The sequence below is a fragment of the Saimiri boliviensis genome, chromosome 1 (genome assembly GCF_048565385.1).
Source record: "Saimiri boliviensis isolate mSaiBol1 chromosome 1, mSaiBol1.pri, whole genome shotgun sequence".
Taxonomy (NCBI): Eukaryota; Metazoa; Chordata; class Mammalia; order Primates; family Cebidae; genus Saimiri; species Saimiri boliviensis.
The window spans coordinates 301,134,641-301,157,011 of record NC_133449.1 but is presented as its reverse complement, the minus strand read 5'-3'; the positions used below and the strand labels follow the sequence as shown (position 1 = coordinate 301,157,011).

The 22,371-nt window shown below is 43.7% G+C and overlaps 1 protein-coding gene across 1 annotated transcript in view; it reads right to left on the bottom strand.

The window, feature by feature from the left end:
- The window catches only part of ZDHHC11 (zDHHC palmitoyltransferase 11), a gene marked incomplete at its 5' end in the record, with an annotated part of 102,389 nt that overhangs the window by 33,882 nt on the left and 46,136 nt on the right, over positions 1–22,371 (bottom strand). The window contains 4 exons of the mRNA XM_074387627.1: positions 5,681–5,715; positions 7,840–7,927; positions 15,777–15,811; positions 19,465–19,552. Coding sequence (XP_074243728.1) covers positions 5,681–5,715; positions 7,840–7,927; positions 15,777–15,811; positions 19,465–19,552 — 246 coding nt within the window. The remainder of the gene's footprint in view (positions 1–5,680; positions 5,716–7,839; positions 7,928–15,776; positions 15,812–19,464; positions 19,553–22,371) is intronic.

The window sequence follows — 22,371 nt, the reverse complement described above, 5'->3', positions numbered from 1 at the left end:
GAGCTTAGAAACAGGGCTTTTGAACTAACCCTGTCAAACAAAGAGCAAGAAAATATAATTTAAAAACAAAGCCTCCCCAAAATTTAGAATTATGCTAAATGGCCAGACCTAAAAATAATGAGTATTCCTGAGGAAAAAGAGAAATCCACAAGTTTGGAAAACTTATTTGAGGGAATAATGAAGGAAACCTTCCCTGGCCTTGCCAGAGTTCTGGACATCCAAAGACAAGAAGCTCAAAGAACACCTGGGAAATTCATTGCAAAAGCATCACCACGTAGGCACATAGTCATCAGGTTACCTAAAGTCAAGACAAAGCAAGGAATCTTAAGAGCTGTGAGGCAAAAGCATCAGGTAACTTATAAAGGAAAACCTATCAGATCAGCAGCAGATTTCCCAGCAGAAACTCTACAAGCCAGAAGGGATTGGCATCCGATTTTTAATCTCTTCAAACAAAATAATTAACAGCCAAGAATTTTGTATTCAGCAAAACTAAGCTTCATAAATGAAGGAGAGATAATTCAGACAAAGAAATGCTGATAAAACTAGCTACTACCAAGCCAGTAGTATAAGAAATGCTAAAAAGAAAAAAAAAGTTCTAAGTCCTAAACTTCAAAATGCACCAAAATAGAACTCCTGAAAGTGTAAATCTCATGGGGCTTATAAAACAGTAATGCAAAGTAAAAAAAACCAAGGCATTCAGGCAACAAGTAGCATGATGAATAAAACAGTAGCTCACATCTCAAAATAACATTGAAGATAAATGGCCCAAGTGCTCCACTTGAAAGATACAGAATGGCAGAATGGAGAAAAATTCACCAACCAAGTATCTTCTGTTTTCAAGAGACTCACCTAATGCATAAGGACTCATATAAACTCAAGGTAAAGGGGTGGAAAAAGATATTCCATAAAAATGGAGATGAAAAGCAAAGCAAGCAGTAGTAATTATTCTTATATCAGACAAAGCAGACTTTAAAGCAACAACAATTAAAAAGGACAAATGGTGACATTATATAATGATAAAAGCATCACTCCAAGGGGAAAATATCACAATCCTAAACATAAATGCACCTAACATGGAAGCTCCCAAATTCAAAAACAATTATTACTGGACATAAGAAATGAGATAGATGGTAACACAATAATAGTGAGGCACTTAGTACTCCACTGACAGCACTGGACAGGTCATCAAGACAGAAGCTCAGCAGAGAAACAGTGGACTTAAACTCTACCCTGGGACACATGGACTTGATGGGTATTTACAGAACATTCTGCCTAACAACTGCAGAATCTACATTGTTTTCATCAGTACATGGAACATTTTCCAAGGTAGAGCAAATGATAGGTCACAAAACAAATCTCAGTGAATTTAAGAAAATCAAAATTATATCAAGTGTCTTTTCAGATCACGGTGGAATCAAATTGGTAATTAACTCCAAAAGGAGCCCACAACATTAAACAAATACATGAAAATTAAATAATTGCACCTGAATGATCTTTGGGTCAACAATGAAATCAAGAGAGAAATTAAAAAATTATTTGAACTAAATGATAACCATGACACAACTTATTAAAACCTCTAGGACAGAGCAAAAGTGATGCTAAGAGAAACATTCATAGCATTAAATGCCTACATCAAAAAGTCTGAAAGGCACAAATAGACAATCTAAGGTCACACCTCAGGTAACTAGAGAAACAAAAACAAACCAAGCCCACAACTAGCAAAAGAAAAGAAATAACAAAGATCAGAGCAGAACTAAATGAAACTGAAACAACAAACAACACAAAAGATAAGTGAAGCAAAAAGCTGGTTCTTTGAAAAGATAAACAAAATTGATAAGCTAGTAGTGAGATTAACCAAGAATAGAAGAGAGAAGATGCAAATAAGCTCAATGAGGAAGAAAATGGGAGACACTACAACTGACACCACAGAAATACCGAAGACTATTTAAGGCTACTATGAACACGTTTATGCACACAAACTAGAAATTCTAGAGGAGACGGATAAATATCTGGAAACACATAACCCTCCTAGATTAAATCAGGAAGAAATAGAAACTCTTAGCAGATCAATACCACCAAGTAGTGAGACTGAAACAGAAATAGGCCAGCAGCGATGGCTCGCACCTGTAATCCCAGCACTTTGGGAGGCCCAGGCAGGTGGATCACCTGAGGTCAGGAGTTCCAGACAAGCCTGGCCAACATGGAGAAACCCTGTCCCTACTAATAACACAAAAAATCAGATGGTCATAGGGGCCCACATCTGTAATCCCAGCTATCTGAAAGGCTGAGGCAGGAGAATCGCTTGAACCTGGGAGGCAGAGGTTGCAGTTAGCCAAGATCATGCCACTGCACTCTAGCCAGGACAATTGGGTGAGATTCCACCTCAAAAAAAAAAAAAAAAAAAAAAAAAAAAAAGAAAAGAAAAAGAAAAGAAAAGAAAAGAAAGCGTAAATAAAAAATTGCCAAAAAAAAAAAAAAAAAAAAAAAAAAGAATGATGAATTCACAGCTGAATTCTATCAGGCATTCAAAGAAGAATTGTTATTCAAAGAAGGATTCAAACCAATCATATGAAAACTATTCCAAAGAAGGAATCCTCCCTAAATCATTCCATGAAGGCAGTAGTACCCTAATACTAAAACCAGGAAAGAACATAACAAAAACAGGAAACTACTGACTGATATCTCCCATGAATATAGACGCAAAAATCCTAAACAAAATACTAGCCCATGGAATCAAACAGCACAACAAAAAGATAATACACCATGATCAAGTCGGTTTCATACCAAGGACGCAAGAATGGTTTAAACATATGCAAGTCAATAAATGTGATACCTCACATAAACAGAATTAAAAACAAAAATCATAGATTATCTCAATAGATGCAGAAAAATTATTTGAAAAATCCTGAAACTTACTTTTCAGGATACAAAATTAGTGTACACAAATCAGTAACACTGCTATATGCCAAAGCTGAGAAACAAATAAAGAAGGCAATGCTTTTTGCAATGGCTGCAAAAAACAAACAAACAAGCAAACAAACAAAACACTTAGGAATATACCTAACCCAAAAGATAAAAGATCTCTACAGGGAAACTACAAAATACTGCTGAAAGAAATCATAGACAATACAAATAAATGGAAACACATCCCGTGCTCATGGATGGGTAGAATCAGTATTGTGAAAATGACCACACTGCCAAAAGCAGTCTATGAAATTCCCATCAAAATACCATCATCATTCTTCACAGAACTAGAAAAAACAATCCTAAAATTCATATGGAACCAAAAAAGACCTCACAAGCTAAGCAAGACTAACCAAAAAGAACAAATCGGAAGGCATCAAATTATTCAAATTCAAACTATACTACAAAGCTAGAGTTACCAGAACACCATGGTACTGATATAGAAATCGGCATGTAGACCAATGGAACAGAATAGGAAACCCATAAATGAAGCCAAATACTTACTGCCAATTGATCCTCAACAAACCAAAAAAACATCGAGTGGGGAAAGGACATCCTATTCAATACATGGTGCTCGGGTAATTCACAATCCCCACGTAGAAGAATGAAGCTGTATCCCCACCTCCCACCTTTTACAAACATCAACTGAGGATGGATCAGACTTCAATCTAAGACCAGAAAGCATACAGAAATCTATAAGCTATCATCAGAAAAACTCTTCTAGACATTGACTTAGGCAAAGAGTTCATGACTAAGAATCTAAAAGCAAATGCAACAAAAACAAAAATAGATGGAATTTATCTTAAATTTATTTTTAACTAAAGAGCTTATGCCCCACAAAAGAAATAATAAGCAGAGTAAACAGAACCCAAGGATTAAAAAAAATATTCAAAATCGGTACGTCTGACAAAAAAATAATATCCAGATCTAAAAGAAACTCAGACAAATCAGCAAGAAAAAAACAAGTCATCTAGTTTGGCACAGTGGCTCATGCCTGTAATTCCAGTCCTTTAGGAGGCTGGGGTGGGCAGATCACTTGAAGTCAAGAGTTCAAGACCAGCCTGGCTAACATGGTGAAACCCCATCTCCACTAACAATACAAAAATTAGCTGGGCATGGTGGTGGGTGCCTGTAATGCCAGCTACTCAGGAGGTTGGGGCAGGAGAATTGCTTGAACCTGGGAGGCAGAGGCTTTCATAAGCCAAGATCGTGCCACTGCACTCTAGCCTCGGTGACACAGCGAGACTCTGTCTCACAAAAAGTACCTAACCCATCAGAGTGGGCAAAGTTCATGGATAGACAATTCTCAAAAGAAGATATGCAAATGGCCAACAAGCATATGAAAAAATGCTCAACATCACTAATTAACAGGTAAGTGCAAATCAAAACCACAACGCAATACCACCTTACTCCTGTAAGAATGGCCATAATTTTAAAAAATAAATAACAGATGTTGGTATGGATGTGGTGCAAAGGGAATCTTTTTACACTGCTCGTGGGAATGTAAACTAGTACAACCACTATGGAAAACAGGATGGAGATTCCGTGAAGAACTAAAGGTAGAACTATCATTTGATCCAGCAATCCCACTACTGGCTATCTATCTACCCAGAAGAAAAGTAGTCATCTCATGAAAAAGATACTTGCACCTGCATGTTTATAGCAGCATAGTTTGTGATTGCAAAAGCATGAAATCAGCCTAAAACAAATCAGTGGATAAAGAATATATATATATACATACACACACACACACACACACACACACACACACACACACACACCATGGAATACTACTCAGCCATAAAACGGAATGAAATAGTGGCACTCACACAACGTGGATGGAGTTGCAGACCATTATCCTTAGTGCAGTAACTCAAGAATGAAAAACCAAACATCAGACTATCTCACTTACAAGTGGGAGCTAAGCTATGAGGATGCAAAGGCATAAGAATGATGTAACGGGCTTTTGGGACTCGGGGGAATGATGCGAGGAGGGTGACGGTAAAAGACTACACACTGGGTGCAGTGTACGCTGCTCGTGTGGTGGGGTCACTGAATCTCAGAAATCAGCACAAAAGCACCTTTCCATGCAACCAAACAGGAAATGTTCCCCCAAACGATGGAAATAAGAATAAAAATTATGACTATATAAGCAAAGAGTATCGGGAAATATTACATAACCTTAGAGTAATGAGGACTTTTTAAAGCAAGATAAAAAGAAATTTTAAGAAATTTGGCTTCAGAAAAGTTTCCAACCGCTACACTGTGACAGATTTCAGAGGGTTCCTAACATGCAAAGAGCTGTTATGTTTGATAATCCAAATAATCCAACAGTTGAACACTAATTCACAGAGGAAAAATTGTAAAATGGTCAAAACATGAAAAAATGTTGTCTTACTGGTAGTAAAAAAAATGCATATTGAAATATTACATTTTATTCAAAAAAGACTAAATATACTCTTAGTATCTCATGCCTAAAGAGTGACAGACTTGAAGGAAGTATAAACTGCACCGACCTTTTGGGAAAGTCATCATAAACTCTGTGGAGATTGAAATGCACATGACCTTTGACTCTTACCTTCCAGAATAAAATGACGTACATGGCACAACACTGGCTCGCAGACGTTTCTGGAAACCCTGTTTGCGAAGCCGTCCAGATGAGGGTACAACCGTGTTATAGACAGATAAAACATGCCCATGAAGCTCAGAAACTTACCCACATGAAGATGGACTCGGGGCATCATCTGCTTCCTGTGGGGAAGTGAAGGAAAATTCACAGGGTGAACAAAGATGTTGTTGACATTGAGCTTACTCATAAAATTCCAGTCCATTGCTAGTCAGTTCTGAGAATAATGGCACTTCAAGGAGGGCCGGATCCCAGGATTTGGTCTCAGCAGTGGCACAGCACCCTTCCTCTCCATCCCTGTATTACGGGCTGAACTGTGTCCTCCTCCAAATTCATAGGTCCACGTCGCAACACCCAGAACCTCAGAATGTAACTGTATGTAGAGACAGGGTCTTGAAAGAGGAAACTGATGTTAGACGAGGATATTAGGGTGAGCCCTCATCCAGAGTGACCGCTGTCCTCGTAATAAGGGGAGATTACTACAGAGACACAAACAGGGAAGACTGTGGGACGACACAGAGAGCAGGCGGCCATCTACAAGCCAAGCAGAGAGGGCTCGGGAGAAACCAGCCCCGCAGACACCGTGCTCTGGGACTTCCAGCCTCTGGGTGAGGACCTACATTTCTAGTGTCAGCCCCGTGTGTGGCTCCTGCTTGTGGAAGCCCTAGCAAAGGAAAACACCTGCTCCATGCACACATGTGGTTTTCAGTGCCCTTGGGTAAGAACCTGGGAGAGGGCGTGCTGGGCCATATGATAAATGTATTCTCCGCATCTGAAGTTTGCCAAACTGCTTTCTGAGGAGGCATCATCGCCTCCATGAGCAGAGGATGAGACTTCCAGTTCTCCTGCCTCTCTACTAATATTGGCATTGTTCATTTTTGGTTAATTATTTTTTTTTAAGACACAGTCTTGCTATGCAGCCCACACAATCCCAGGCAAAGAAATCCTGTGAGCCCGTGTGCCACGTGGAGGGAGGGAAATTTGGTGGCTGAGTCTGGGCTGGGGCAGGCTGGGGGCTCCATCGGTTTCCACTGAGTGTGTCTCCAAATCTTCAGTGGAAGTCCAGGCAAGGGGCAAGGCTTGGACGCCAGCGCCACTGCTCCTTCAGGCCGGGGCTGAGCCCTTTTCATTTCCAAGTCTCAGGAGCCCGTTCCCTGAAGTCCTGGGGGGTGCGGTGAGGCGGCCCTGTCCCCACAGGGAAGGAGAAGTCACCTGTAACCCTCAGCGGCCAGCCCCCTCACAAAGCCTGCTCAAAAGGACCTCCCCATGGCCTGGTGCGAAGGCCCACACCTGTAATCCCTGTACTATGGGAGGCTGAGGCCAGAGGTTTGCTTGAGAACAGAGGTTCCAAACAACCCTGGGCAACAGACTGAGACCCCATCTCTCAAGAAATAAAAGAAATTAGCTGGGTGTGGTGGCACACGCCTGTAATTCCAGCTACTCGAGAGGCTGAGGTGAGAAGATCACTTGAACCCAGGAGGTGGAGGCTGCAGTGAGCCCTGATCCCACCACTGCAATCCATCCTGGGTGACAGAGTGAGATCCCATCTCTAAAAAATAATGACCCAGCGAAAACCACTAGAAACCGACTGCCGAGGAGGAACAGAAATAGGTGGCCCTAAAGCCGGCAGCCACGCTGGGCTTTTCCTGTGAAGGACAGACACAGAGTCCACGGAACAAACACGCACCACTCACACACAGATACACGTAACCACGCACCACACACACAACCACAAATGTGACAATACACCACACACATACCTGCAACCACACACCACAGACGTGCACATGTGACCATACACACCTCTATTCCCATCTGTCTCCTACACACAGTCCTTCCTCAGCATTTTATTTTTAAAAATCTAAAACACACAGCACATAGATTCTGCCACAGCTAGCCATTTCCCTCCATCCTTTATCAAAGCACTGTCCTCTGCTGCATGTCCTGGGCCCTTCAGAGACTGCCCTGGGCATCTGCGTCACTGTAACCTGACCGTGGGGCTCCAGTGCTGGGGACTCCCACTCTGGCACCCATCTGTCTCTCTCACCCTCCGCTGGGAAGGGTTCCTGCCTCTCACTGGATCTCTCTGCTGTGCGGCACCCACCATCATTCCCATGTGGGGAGCACCCTTGGACACAGAGTGCCTCCATTCTGAATGCTGCCCTAACCTCAGCTTGGGGGGACCGCAGACCACACATCCTGCACACGGCCCTGTCCTTGGGGCCCAGTGTCCAGCAACCGTAACTTACCTGTGCTGACAAGCCCCCATCCGGGTGCACAGGAGTGGAGAGGTGGCATGGGCACTTGGGCATTAGTGTGGACTTCTTGGCCTGGACTCTGATGGGGTGGGAAGGAGGAGAGAAACTCATTTCAGCTTTGTGGGGGGCTCCAGGCAGCACTGGAAGCTGCGGCATCACTGCTGTGGGGCCCTCGTGCCGCAGAACCTGGAGACCAGCAGCTCCCAGGAGGTTGTGTGAGTGTTCCTGGATTACTGCGCAGTGGGAAATGGAAAGAGCTTCTCCTGTAAAGGACCATGATTCCTTCCCACTGGGACACTGCAAAGCAGGCCCTGCCACGTTTTCTTTTCTTTTCTTTTTTTTTGAGATGCAGTCACACTCTTTGCCCAGGCTGGAGTGCAGTGGCACTATCTCGGCACACTGAAATCTCTGCTTCCTGCTTCAAGCAATTCTTCTACCTCAGCCTCCAGAGTGCCCACCACCATGGCCAGCTATCTTTTGTATTTTTTTTTTTTTAGTAGAGATGGGGTTTTGTCATGTTGGCCAGGCTGGTCTTGAACTCCTGACCTCAGGTGATCCAGCCTACCACATCCTCCCACAGTGCTGGGATTTGAGACGTGAGCCACCACACTTAAACAGCCATGTTTTGGTGGCTGATGGCAGATAGGACACAGGTCTGATGTGCAGCTCCCACTTGGACAGACAGAACAGCAAGTGGAGACTCACACTGTGGACTTTTGCTCCAGGAACCACCACAGGAGCATACCACAAAAACCAAACAAAATCACAGACCCTTCGGAAGAAGCTGTAGGCTGCTGAGAATTCCACAGGACAGGTGACAACTCTGCTGCTCTCTTGAAGGTGCCCCTAATGGCTGGCGGCCACCCAGCTCAGGACATGACAGCTACCCATGACTGAACAACCCTGCTCCAAGGAAGAAGAAAACAAGAGCTGATTCCATCTCCTGCAACATCCAGAAAAACCAGAGGTCCCGAGTCTGTCCATGTGACAGCTTCACTGCTAGAATCACCAGCCTCCAAGAAAGTCAGCACAGTAAACCTATCCACAGCCCAGGACCCCCACAGAGTCCACTTCACTCCACTGCCCCCTCCATTGGAGCAGGTGCTGGCACCCACAGCTGGGAGACCTGAAGGCGGATCACATCATAGCACTCTGTGCAGACATTCCCCAGCACCAGCCTGGTAGCTCTGATGGGTGGGGAGACCCAGAAGAACAGTAACAATCACTTCTGTCTGGTTTGCAGGAAGCCCCATCTCTACAGGAAGGGAGAGTGCACCAATCAAGGGACCATGCCATGGACAACAGAATCTGACCAGCAGCTCTTGAGTTCCAGATTTTCCTACCAAAATAATCTAAACAAATGAGAAGGAATCAGAAGAGTAATTCTGGGAATATGAGAAAACAAGTTTCTATACCTCCCTCAGAAGACACCAGCTCCCCAGTAATGTATCTCAACCAAGAAGAAAGTCTCTCAACTGTGGGACAAAGACTTCAGAAGGCTGATTTTTAAGTTACTCAAGGAGATACCAGAGAAAGGCGAAGACCAACTTGAAGAAATTTAAAAGACAATAAAGGATATAGATGAAAAGTACCCAGAGAAATAGAGATCACATAGAAAAAGCAGTCACAACTTCTGGAAATAAAATACAGTTTAGAAAAATACAAAATGCACTGTAAAGTTTCAACATAGAAACAAACAACTCAAAAAAAGAGCTCGGAACTCAAAAACAAGGCTTTTTAATTAAGCCAGTCACACAGAGTAAGAAAAAAGTTGTGTGTTTTTTTGTTTTTTAAAAAAAGCTTCCCAGAAATTTGGGATTATATTAAACAGCCAACCCTAAGAATAATTAGTGCTCCTGAGGAAGAAGAGAAATCTACAAGTTTGGAAAACTTATTTGAGGGAATAATCAAGGAAAATTTCGCTGGCCTTGCTACAGTTCTATACATCCAAAGACAAGAAGCTCAAAGAACACCTGGGAAATTCATTGCAAAAGGATCATCACCCAGGCACATAGTCATCAGGTTACCTAAAGTCAAGACAAATGAAAGAATCTTAAGAGCTCTGAGGCAAAAGCATCGGGGAATATATAAAGGAAAACCTCTCAAATTAACAGCAGAGTTCTTGGCAGAATCCCTACAAGCCAGAAGGGATTGGTGTCCTATCTTTAGCCTCCTGAAAGAAAATAATTGCCAGTCAAGAATTTCGTACTCAGCAAAACTAAACTTCAGAAATGAAGGAGAGACTATGTCTTTTGCAGACAAACAAATGCTGAGAACCTAGCCACTACCAAGCCAGTACTACAAGAATGCTAAAAGGAGTTCTAAATCTTAAAACAAAACCTCAAGCTAACCAAAATAGGACCTTCTTAAAGCATAAATCTCATGGGCTTACAAAACAGTAACACAAAGAAAACAAAACCCAATGTATTCAGGCAACAACCAGCGTAATGAATAAAACAGTAGCTCACATCCCAATACTAATATTGAATGTAAATGGCCTAAATTCTCCACTTAAATGATACAGGGGAGCAGAATGGTGAAAATTCCACTAAGTATCTGCTGTCTTCAAGAGACTCACCTAATGTACAAGTACTGACATAAACTCAAGGTAAAGAGGTGGGAAAAGATATTCCATACAAATGGAAACCAACGGCAAGCAGGGGGAACTATTCCTATACCAGATAGAAAGCCATTAAAGCAGGGACAGCTAAAAAAGACAAAGTGGGACATTATATAATGATTAAAGAATAAGGAAAAATATCACAATACTAAATATATATGCACCTAACATGGGACCTCCCAAATTCATAAAAATATTACCAGACATAAGCAATGAGATAGATGGCAACAGAGTAACAGTGGGGAACTCAACTGACAGCACTAGACAGGTCATCAAGACAGAAAGTCAACCAAGAAACAATGGACTTACTCTATACCCTAGAACAAATGGACTTGACAGGTATTTATGTAACATTTTACCCAACTACTACAAAATATACATTCTTTTCATCAGTACATGAAACATTTTCTAAGATAGATCATATAATAGGCCACAAATCAAATCTAAATAAATTTATGGAAATCTAAATCATATAAAGCATCCTTTCAGACCACAGAGGAATAAAATTGGAAATTAACTCCAAAGGAACCCTCAAAACTACATAAATACGTTAAAGTTAAATAATCTACTCCAGAATGATCTTTGGGTCAACTATGAATGAAGGAAATTTAAAAATTCTGTGAACTATACGATAATAGTGACACAATTTATCAAAACCTCTAGGACACAGCAAAAATGATGTTAAGAAGAACATTCATAGCATTAAATGCCTACATCAAAAATTCTGAAAGAACACAAATAGACAATCTAAGGTCACACATCAAGGAACTAGAGAAAGAAGAACAAACAAAACCCAAACAGCAGAAGAAAAGAAATAACAAAGATCAGAACAGAACTAAATAAAATTGAAAAAACAACACAAAAGATAAATGAGACAAAAAGCCAGTTTTCTGAAAAGACAAAATTTATAGACAATTACTGAGATTAATCAAGAAAAGATCCAAAGAAGCTCAATTAGAAAAGAAATGAGAGATATTACAACAGATACCACAGAAAGGCAAAAGATCATTTAAGGCTACTATAAATGCCTTTACACAAACTAGAAAATGTAGTAGATGGAGAAATTCCTGGAAATATACAACTCCTAGATTAAATCAGGAAGATATAGAAACTCTTAACACGTAGTGAGACTAAAACAGTAACAAAACAAATTACCAAGAAAAAAAGTCCAGGACAAATTCACAGCTGAATTCTATCAGGAATCCAAAGAAGAACCTACTGCAAAAGCCTAAGAGAATCCTCCCTAAATCATTCCATGAAGGCTGTATCACCCTAATACCAAAACCAGGAAAGCACATAACAATAAGAGAAAACTATGTCCCTTATGAATATTGATGCAAAAATCCTCAACAAACTACTAGCCAACAGAATCCAATCGCATATCAAAAAGATAATACACCATGGTCAAGTGGGTTTCATACCAGGGATGCAGGAAAGGTTTAACATATGGAAGTCACTAATGTGATAACTCATATAAATAGAATTAAAAACAAAAATCACAGACCAATCTTAATAGATGCAGAAAAAGCATTTGACAAAATTCAGCATCCCTTTATAAATAAAGCACTCAGCAAAATCTCACAGAAGGGACATACCTCAAGGTAATAAACGGCCTATATGACAAACCCATAGCTAACATTATGCTGAATGGGGAAAAGCTGAAAGCATTGCCCCTGAGAACTGGAACAAGATAAGCATGCCCACTTTCACCACTGCTATTCATCATAGTACCAGAAGTCCTAACCAGAGCAATCAGACAAGAGAAAGAAATAAAAATCATCCAAACTGGTAAACAGGAAGTCAAACTGTCCCTGTTCACATATCATATGATCATATACCTAGAAAACCCTAAAGACTCGTCCAAGAAGCTCCTAGATCTGATAAATGAATTCCATGAAGTTTCAAGATAAAATCAGTAATACTGATATATGCCAAAAACAACCAAGCTGAGAATCAAATGAGAATCAAACCCTTTGCAACAGCTGCAAAACAACAACAACAACAACAACAACAACAACAACAACAACAACAACAAAACTCTTAGGAATATACCTAACCCAAAAAGTGAAAGATCGCTACCAGAATACTACAAAATACGGCTGAAAGAAATCACAGGCAATGCAAATAAATGGAAACACATCCCATGCTCACGGATGGGTAGAATCAATACTGTGAAAATGACTGCCAAAAGCAATCTACGAATTCAATGCAATTTTCATCAAAATATCACCATCATACTTTACTGAACTAGAAAAAACAATCCTAAAATTCATATGGAACCAAAAAAGATTTTACATAGGCAAGCAATACTAATCAAAATGAACAAATGTGGAGGCATCACATTACCTGACTTCAAACTATACTACGAGGCTAGAGTTACCAAAACAGCATGGTACTGATATAAAAATAAGCATGTAGCCAATGGAACAGAATAGATAACTCATAAATAAAGCCAAATACTTACTACCTATTGATCTTTGACAAACAGAAACATCAAGTGGGGAAAGGACACCCTATTCAACAAATGGTGCCAGGATAATTCACAATCCGCCTGCAGGAGAAGGAAGCTGGATCCTCATCTCTCGCCTTATACAAACGTTAACTCAAGAGGGATCAAAGATTAAATCTAACACCTGAAACCATAAAAAATCTACAAGATATCATCAGAAAATGCTTCTAGACACTGACTTAGACCAAGATTCCATGACTAAGAATCCCAAAGCAAATGCAACAAAAGCAAAGATAAGTAGATGGGATTTAATTAAACTAAAATGCTTCTGCACAGGAAAAGGAATAATCAGCAAACAGACAACCCAAAGAATGGGAGAAAATATTTACAATCTGTACATTTAACAAAGGACTAGTATACAGAATCGAAAAAGGAACTCAAACAAATCAGCAAGAAAAAACAAATCATCCAGTCAGGCATGGTGGCTCATGCCTGTAATACTATGCTTTGGGAGGTGGAGGCAGGGGGATCACTTGATGTCAAGAGTTTGAGACCAGTCTGGCCAACACAGTGAAACTCTGTCTCTACTATAAATATAGAAATTAGCCAGGCGTGGTTGTGGGCACCTGTAATCCCAGCTACTCAAGAGGCTGAGGCAGGAGAATCCGGGAGGCGGAGGCTTGAACCAGGGAGGCAGAGGCTTCAGTGAGCCAAGATCTTTCCACGGCATTTCAGCTTGGGCGACAGAGAGAGACTCTGTCTCAAAAACAACAAATAAAGAAAAAAACTCATCAAAAAGTGGGCAAAGAACACATATAGACAATTCTCAAAAGAAGATATACAAATGGCTAACAAGCATATGGAAAATGTTGAACATTAATGATTATCAGGGAAATGCAAATCAAAACCTCAATACTTACTCCTGCAAGAATGGCTATAATTTTTAAAAATTAAAAAAAAAAGATATTGGTATGGATGTCGTGAAAAGGGAAGCCGTTTACACTGCAGGTGGGAAGGTCCTAGTACAACCACGGTGGTAAACAGTATGGCGATTCCTTAAAGAACTGCTACCACTGTGCAACCTTGGAACAATGAGCGTGTGATGCGACGGTCAGCTGTAAGAATGAGTTGGGATTAAATCTTCCCCAGGTGCATGCTGCTCCATGACCCAGGGCAGCTGGGTTGGGAGGATGAGGTCAGCTGGGTGCACTGATCTTGAGGGGGAGGCCCGGGAGCCAGATGGTGCCCTCAGCAGTCTGGGGTCACAGCTGCATCCAGAGGAACCCCAGGCAGCTCCGAGCCACGGGGTGTGGGTGCTCCTTCATCCCAGCATGAGGAGCGTCCCTCACACACCCTCCTGCAATGCCCACCTCGTTTCTGGGCTTACGTCCACTGGGCCCTTCCCAGATTGGCTGTCTGGCTCCTCTCAGCAGCATGGTCTACTGGGACAGTGGCAGAGTCCCCCAGAGGTCCTGGGCCAGGACAGCTGACGCTGCTGGGTCCCCAGAGTGGAGACAGGGCTGCTTTGTACAGGCTGGGGTGGGGTTTCCCTGTGAGATGAGCTGGGGCTCCCAGCAGTGACGGGGGAGTATGGCAGGCAGGGTGGGGACTGGGGTGTGATGTGAGGGCCGGAGGGAGGCTGTGCCAGTGTGAATGTGTGTTAATCTGTGACTGTGTGTGAATGTGTGTGTGTGAATGTGTGAGTGTGTGTGAATGCCTGTGAGCATGTGTGTGTGTGGATGTGTGAGTGACTCCGTGTATATGAATGTGTATGTTCCTGCGTGTAGGTGTGTATATGTGTGTTGGAGTGCACACCTGGAAAAGTTTGAGTCAATGATTTCTATCTTTAAAGTTCATTTCATTCTAAATGGTAGTAAATGGTTCTATAAGAAAAGTCCCTCAGGTTAGAGCAGGCGTCCCCAAACTACGGCCCGCGGGCCACATGCAGTCCCCTGAGGCCATTTATCCGGCCCCCCGCCGCACTTCAGGAAGGGGCACCTCTTTCATTGGTGGTCAGTGAGAGGAGCACAGTATGTGGCGGCCCTCCAACGGTCTGAGGGACAGTGAACTGGCCCCCTGTGTAAAAAGTCTGGGGACGCCTGGGTTAGAGGGTAGGAGTGCAATATCTGAACCCCAGAACCCTGGGAAATGTTGTATAAAGCAGCTTCTAAAATGCAGAGTTAATCTGGTTCATTATATGCAGAGGAAAATGGAACAGGAAAGAGATTAATAATTTACTCGCCATCATGTATGAGTAGATTTCCTGTGACTCTAAGTTCTGTGAGAAGCGTATTCTGACTTGAGGTTCTCTGGGAAGAATGTGTACTTGTCATGGCTGCACACAGTTTCATTTCATCTGAGAACAGGTTATTCATTAAAATGTGTGCTTGAAACTGGATCATGACCTTTATAATGGTCGCGTTTCAGCTTTTGTAGTCGTGTGCAGTTGGGCTGAATTTGTGCAGTGCTGGGGCAGAGCTGTCATCAGTGGACACATTTAGAGGTGAAATGACCAGACTTGACTTGCAGTGAAAAACTATTAGAAATATTAAAAACCATACAGACTCACATTACATGTGTTTAAGAAAGACAGAAAATAACTATGATTGGCCTTCTTTTTGAGCATGAGTTCAGCTGTTAGTTATGAAGAATTATAAAATTTTTTCAAGTAAGAAAAGTACAATAAGCTACATGAATGGGTATAAATGTTAAGTGAAATATTTTGATTTTCTACTATGTCATCTTCATATTTTGAAGACGTAAATAGATGACATATTATTCCAAAGTAATTTGAATTAAGACTACTGTACAACTATGTTACTGATAGGTAGAATAATACTATTAAACTCACAAACTTACCCAAGTGCAGAGGGACCTGGGGCACCATCTCCTTCCTGTGGGGAAGTGAAGCAGAATTCATAGAATGAGCAAAGACATTGTTGAGATTGAACTTATTCTTAAACAAAATTGAAGTTCATTGCTAGTCAGTCCTGAGTCATGGTAATTCAAGGATGGCTGGATCTCAGGATAGGATCTCAGTGGTGGCACAGCACCCTTCCTCCCCATCCTCATTTCACAGGCTGAACTGTGTCCTCCTCCAAATTCATAGGTTGACATCCTAACACCTAGTATCTCAGAATGTGACTGTGTGTGGGGACAGGGTCTTGAAAGAGGTAACAGATGTTAGATGAGGATATTAGGGTGAGCCCTCATCCAGAGTGACGGGTGTCCTCATAATAAGGGGAGATTATGACAGAGACACAAACAGAGGGAAGACTGTGAAAAGACGCAGAGAGCAGGCGGCCATCTACAAGGAGAGAAGCATCAGGAGAAGCCAACGCTGTAGACACTGTGCTCTGGGACTTCCAGCCTCTGGGTATGTGAGAAAATACATTTCTTGTTTCAGCCCGGTATGTGGTTCCTGCTTGTGGAAGCTCTAGCAAAGAAAACACCTGCTCCATGTGCACCTGTGGTTTTCAGTGCTCTTGGGTAAGAACCTGGGAGTGGGGGTGCTGAGTCATATGGTAAGTGTATTCTCCGTGTCTGAAGCTTTGCCAAACTACTTGCTGATGTGGCATCATCATTCATCTCCATTAGCAGAAGATGAGACTTCCAGTTCTCCAGCCTCTTCACCAATACTTGATATTGATCATCTTTTATTAAATTCTTTTTTTGGGGACAGGGTCTTGCTATGTTGCCCAGACTGGCCTCAAACTCCTGGCCTCAAGGGATCCTCCTTCCTCACGAGCCATCCAAAGCTCTGGGATGTCAGGTGTGAACTTGTGCCGGGATGGTATCATTAATCATTTTTTTCTTGCAGCCATTCTATTGAAGGTGTAGTGGTACCTCACCGTGGTTTAGCTTGGGGTTCCCCAGTGTCAAATGATGTTGGGCACTATTTTGTGTGCTTTATTTCTCATCAGTATTGCTGCCCTAGTGAAGACTGTGCTCAAATCTTTCATCCATTTAAAAACTGAGTTTTTAAATTATTATTATTTAGTGTTCACGATTCTTTAAATATCTTGGATGAAAGAATATGACTGGTAAATATGTTATTTTAGCTGGTGGCTTATGTTTTCATTCTCTTAAATGTGACAACTGAAGAAACAAATTTCAATATTTAAAGTCAAATTAACCATTTCCTTCTGAAATAGAATTTTTGGTATCAGTCAGAGAAAACTGCCTAACAGAAGATCCTAAAGATATTCTATGATATTTTCGGAAATGTTAAAGTTTCCCCTTTTACTATGCGGACTGTGATGGATTCTGCATTGGTTTTCTGAGGACCAGAGCTGTGTGTGTGTGTGAGTCTGGCATGTGGTCATCCTGCTGCTGCTGCAGCACATTCATTAAAAATGCTTCCATTTCCCCCCACTGCCTTGCCACCTTCCATTAGAGCCAAAGACCAGAAATGGAGAGAAGGGCTTTGTAATGCTGGTTCTCTCACCGGGAGTTCAGACATGCCCATGTCCCTCCCTGCTTGAAAATCATGTTATCAGAATATGCCCATCATCTAACCCCACCCTTGGAAATCCCCTCTGCACTCAGCACTTAGCCTGCTCACCGGAAGTCCCACCTCCCTACCAATAGCAGCTCACCCCGTCCACATCCTGTTTCTCCAAATCCAATCGAACGTCTTCACTTCCCATAAAACCCCACTCCTGAGAGGAAGCAGCGGGACTTCCCTGGCCCCTCTCCCTGGGACCACAGAACCTCGCCTGGGAGCTGAATAAATTGGCATCTAATTTTCTTGTGCTGGCTGCAGTTTCCTCGTTTTTAACTCAGCAATAAACCTACAGAGAATATACTTTACAGGCTTGTTTCTGGAGTTTCCAGTTTGTTCCATTCATGGACTCAGGGCATCTTCCCTGGACAACGCTGTCAGCAGCCGTGGCCCACTCCGAGCGGAGGCCATGGACTGCAGGTCTGTGGAGCTCAGCACTAGGCTGTACCATGGACGTGGGTGTCAGTGACGTCACACTCATTTTCGGATTCTCCTCCCTGACGTGAACAGTGAACCAAAAGTGTCATTTTCATAGGATTGTCCTGGAGCCCACAGAGATGCAGGGTTGGGATTCAACGTGATGCTGACAGATCTTCTCCGCTTCGGACCAGGCATCACATGGCTTCATGTGAGGGTGACTATAATTCATCATCCACCCGAGACGCTGTGAAGAGACCGAGGGGACTCACGGTTGCACCCGGGCAGCAGGTGTCGACGCAGACGATCTCAGGCAGAGAAAATCCCGTGAGTCCTTGCACCACATGGAGGGAGGGAAATTTGGTGGCTGAGTCTGGGGTGGGCTGGGGCTCCAACGGTTTCCACTGAGTGTGTCTCCAAATCTTTGGTGGAAGTGCAGGCAAGGGGCAAGGCTTGGACACCAGCGCCACTGTTCCTCCTGACCGGGGCTGAGCCCTTTTCATTTCCAAGTCTCAGGAGCCCGTTCCCTGAAGTCCTGGGGAGTGTGGTGAGGCGGCCCTGCCCCACAGGGAAGAAGTCACCTGTAATCCCCAGAAGCTGAAGCTGAAACTGACCCCCTCACAAAGCCTGCTCAAAAGGACACCCCTCCACAGCCCAGCGCAGTGGCTTACTCCTGTAATCCCAGTGCTATGGGAGACTTGGCCCTGACACTCGCTTAAGCCCAGAAGTTCTAAACAAACTTGAGCAACAGAGTGAGACACCATTTCTTAAGAAATAAAAAATCAATTAGCTGGGTGTGATGGCACATGCCTGTACTTCCAGCTACTCAAGAAGTTGAGGTACGAGGATTGCTTAAGGCCAGAAGGTGGAGGCTGCAGTAAGCCATGATCCCACCACTGCAATCCATCCTGGGGGACAGAGTAGATCACATCGCTAAAAAATAAATAATGACCCAGCAGAAACCACTGGAAGCCGACCCCTGAACAGGAACAGAAATTGGTGGCCCTAAAGCTGGCAGCTGCGCTGGGCTTTTCCTGTGAAGGACAGACACAGAGTCCACGGAACAAACACGCACCACTCACTCACAGATACACGTAACCACGCACCACACACACAACCACAAATGTGACCCTACACCACACACATACCTGCAGCCACACACCACAGACATGCACACGTGACCACACACACCTCTATTCCCACCTGTGTCCTACACACAGTCCTTCCTCAGCATTTTATTTTAAAACACAACATGTACTTTCTGCCATGGCTAACAATTTCCCTGCATCCTTTTATCACAGCACTGTCCCCTGCTGTGTGTCCTGGGCCCTTCAGAGCCTGCCCTGGGCATCTGCGTCACCGTAGCCTGACTGTGGGGCTCCAGTGCCAGGGGCTCCCACTCTGGCACCCATCTGTCTCTCTCACCCTCAGCTGGGAAGCGTTCCTGCCTCTGACTGGATCTCTCTTCTGTGCTCCACCCACCATCATTCCCACATGGGAGCACCCATGGGCACAGAGTGCCTCCATTCTGAAGGCTGCCCTAACCTCAGCTTTGGGGGACCGCAGACCACACATTCCGCACAGGGCCCTGTCCTCAGGGACCAGTGCCCAGTGACTGCAACTTACCTGTCCTGATGAGCTCCCAACTGGGTGTATGGGAGCAGAGAGGTGACATGGCCAGTGGAACATCAGCAGGGACTTCTTGGTTTTGACTCTAGTGGGATCAGCAGGAAGAGAGAAACTCATCTCAGCTTTGTGGAGGGCTCAGGACAGCGTTGGGGCCTGCAGTGTGTCCTGTAAGCACCACTGCTGTGGGGTCACGTGTCTCAGAACCTGGAGACCAGCAGCTCCTGGGAGGTTGTGTGAGTGTTCCTGGGTTACTGCACAGTGGGAAATGGAAGGAGCTTCTCGTGTAAAGGACCATGACTTCTTCCCACTGGGACATTGTAAAGCAGGGTCTCCTTCATCTGTGTGGGCCCTGCCCTAGACCAGTGCCTCAGCCAGGTTCTGAAGGGTGATGGCAGATGGGAGACAGATCTAATGAGCAGCTCCCACTAGGACAGGGAGAAAAGCAGGTGGAGACTCACACCATGGACTTTTGCTCTGGAAACCAACACAGGAGCATACCAGGAAAAAAAAATCACAGAGGCTTTGGAAGAAGCCACTGGCCACTGTGAATACGACAGGACAGGTGACAACTCTGCTTGCTGCTCTCTTGAAAGTACCACCTCCTGGCTTGAGGCCACCCAGCTCAGAACAGGACAGCAACTCATGACTAAACAATCCTGCTCCCAGGAAGAAGAAAACAAAGAGCTGATTCCACCTCCTGCAACATCCAGAATAACCAGAGGTCCCGAGTCTGTCCATGTGACAGCTTCACTGCTAGAATCACCAGCCTCCAAGAAAGTCAGCACAGTAAACCTATCCACAGCCCAGGACCCCCACAGAGTCCACTTCACTCCCCTGCCACCTCCACTGGAGCAGGTGCTGACACCTGCAGCTGGGAGACCCGAAGGCGGATCACATCATAGCACTCTGTGCAGACATTCCCCAGCACCAGACTGGTAGCCCTGATGGGTGGGGAGACCCAGAAGAACAACAATCACTGCAGTCTGGCTTGCAGAAGCCCCATCTCTAGAGGAAGGGGAAGTGCACCATTTCAAGGGCCCACCCTTTGGGACAACAGAGTCTGACCAGCAGCTCTTGAGTTCCAGGTTTTCTCACTGAAATAATCTACACAAATGAGAAGGAATCAGAAGAGTCATTCTGATGATATGATGAAACAGGGTTCTAGTCCATCCTCAAAAGACCACATTAGCTCCCCTGCTAGAGATCCAAACAAAGAAGAAAATCAGAATTGCCAGACAGAATTCCGAAGGTTGATTATCAAGCTACTCAAGGAGATATCAACAAAAGGTCATACCCAACTTAAAGAAATTTAAATATTAATACAGGATATAGGTGAAAAATGCTCCAGAGAAATACAGGTCCTAAAGAAAAAAAGGTTACAAATTCTGGAATGAAAGACACACTAAGAGAAATACAAAATGCACTGGAAAGTTTTAACAGCAGGCTATAACAAGTACAATAAAGAATTTCAGAGTTCAAAAACAAGGCTTCTTAATTAGCCCAGTCAAATAGAAAGAAAAAGGAATTTTAAGAAAAGAACAAAGCCTCCAAGAGATTTGGAACTATGTTAAACAGCCAAACCTAAACATAGTTAGTGTTCCTGAGGAAGAATAGAAATCTACAAGTTTGAAAAACTCAGGAAACCTCCCTGGCCTTGCTAGAGTTCTGGACATCCAAAGACAGGAAGCTCAAAGAACACCTGGGAAATTCATTGCAAAACAATCATACCCAGGCACATAGACATCAGTTTATCTAAAGCAAGACAAATGAAAGAAACTTAAGAGCTGTTAGGAAAAAGCATCAGGTAATGTACAAAGGAAAACCTATCAGATTAGCAGATTTCCCAGCAGAAACCCTACAAGCTAAATGGGACTGGGGTCCCATCTTTAGCTTCTTCAAACAAAATAAGTAACAGCCAAGAATTTGGTAGTCAGCAAAACTAAACTTCATAAATGAGGTAGAGATAATGTCTCTTTCAAACAAATGCTGAGACAACTAACCACTTCCAAGTGAGTCCTGCAAGAAATGCTAAAAGGAGTTCTAAATCTTAAAAGTAAACCTCAGAGATCCAAGATGGCTGATTAGGAACAGCTCAGGATTGCAGCTCCCAGTGAAAGCACAGAGGGTTAGCGGACGCTGCATTTCCAGATGGATTTTTATTGCCCACAGACCAGGAGATTCCCAGGCAGAGGAGCCCCACAGGGCACCAGTGCAGCTGTTTTGGCCAGCACGGCTGTTTTGGCCGGCACGGCTTTGCCGGCACCCTGGCGTGGTGGTTCTTCTTACAAAATGCACTGGACTGGGTGCCCTTTTAGCTGGCGATTGGAGCCCTGGGAAGGCACAGTCATCCATTCATCTGATTAAAAAGGGGACTGAAACAGGGAGCCAGGCCAGGAGATTCCCAGGCAAAAAAGGTGCCATGAATCTCAGCGCCACTGTTTCAGCTGGTGCAGTGGGTTGCCGCATGGGAAATCACACAGATCCTGGAGCCCTTTCAACAGGCAACTGGAACACCTGGGAGAAAGTCGACTGTTCAACTAAAAAAAAAAGGCTCTGAGGCAGGGAGCCAGGTGATCAGGCTCAGCTGGTCCCAGCCCCACGCACACAAAAAAAGCAATTGGAAATGCTCTGGGTTGAGAGTTTCACAGCAAACACAGCTGAACCTGGGATGGTCCAGCTCTGTGGGGGAGGGGCGGCCACCATTACTCCACCCTTATGGAGGTAGTCCGCCATTGCTGAGGCAGCCCACTGTTGCCAAGGCAACCTGCCATTACAGAGAGAGTCTGCCACTACAGAGAGAGTCTGCCATTACAGAGGTGGGCCACCATTGCTGAGGCAGTTCTAACTACGCCCATATAAACAGGACTGCAGGGAAGTTCACACGGCAGCTGGGTGGAGCCCACA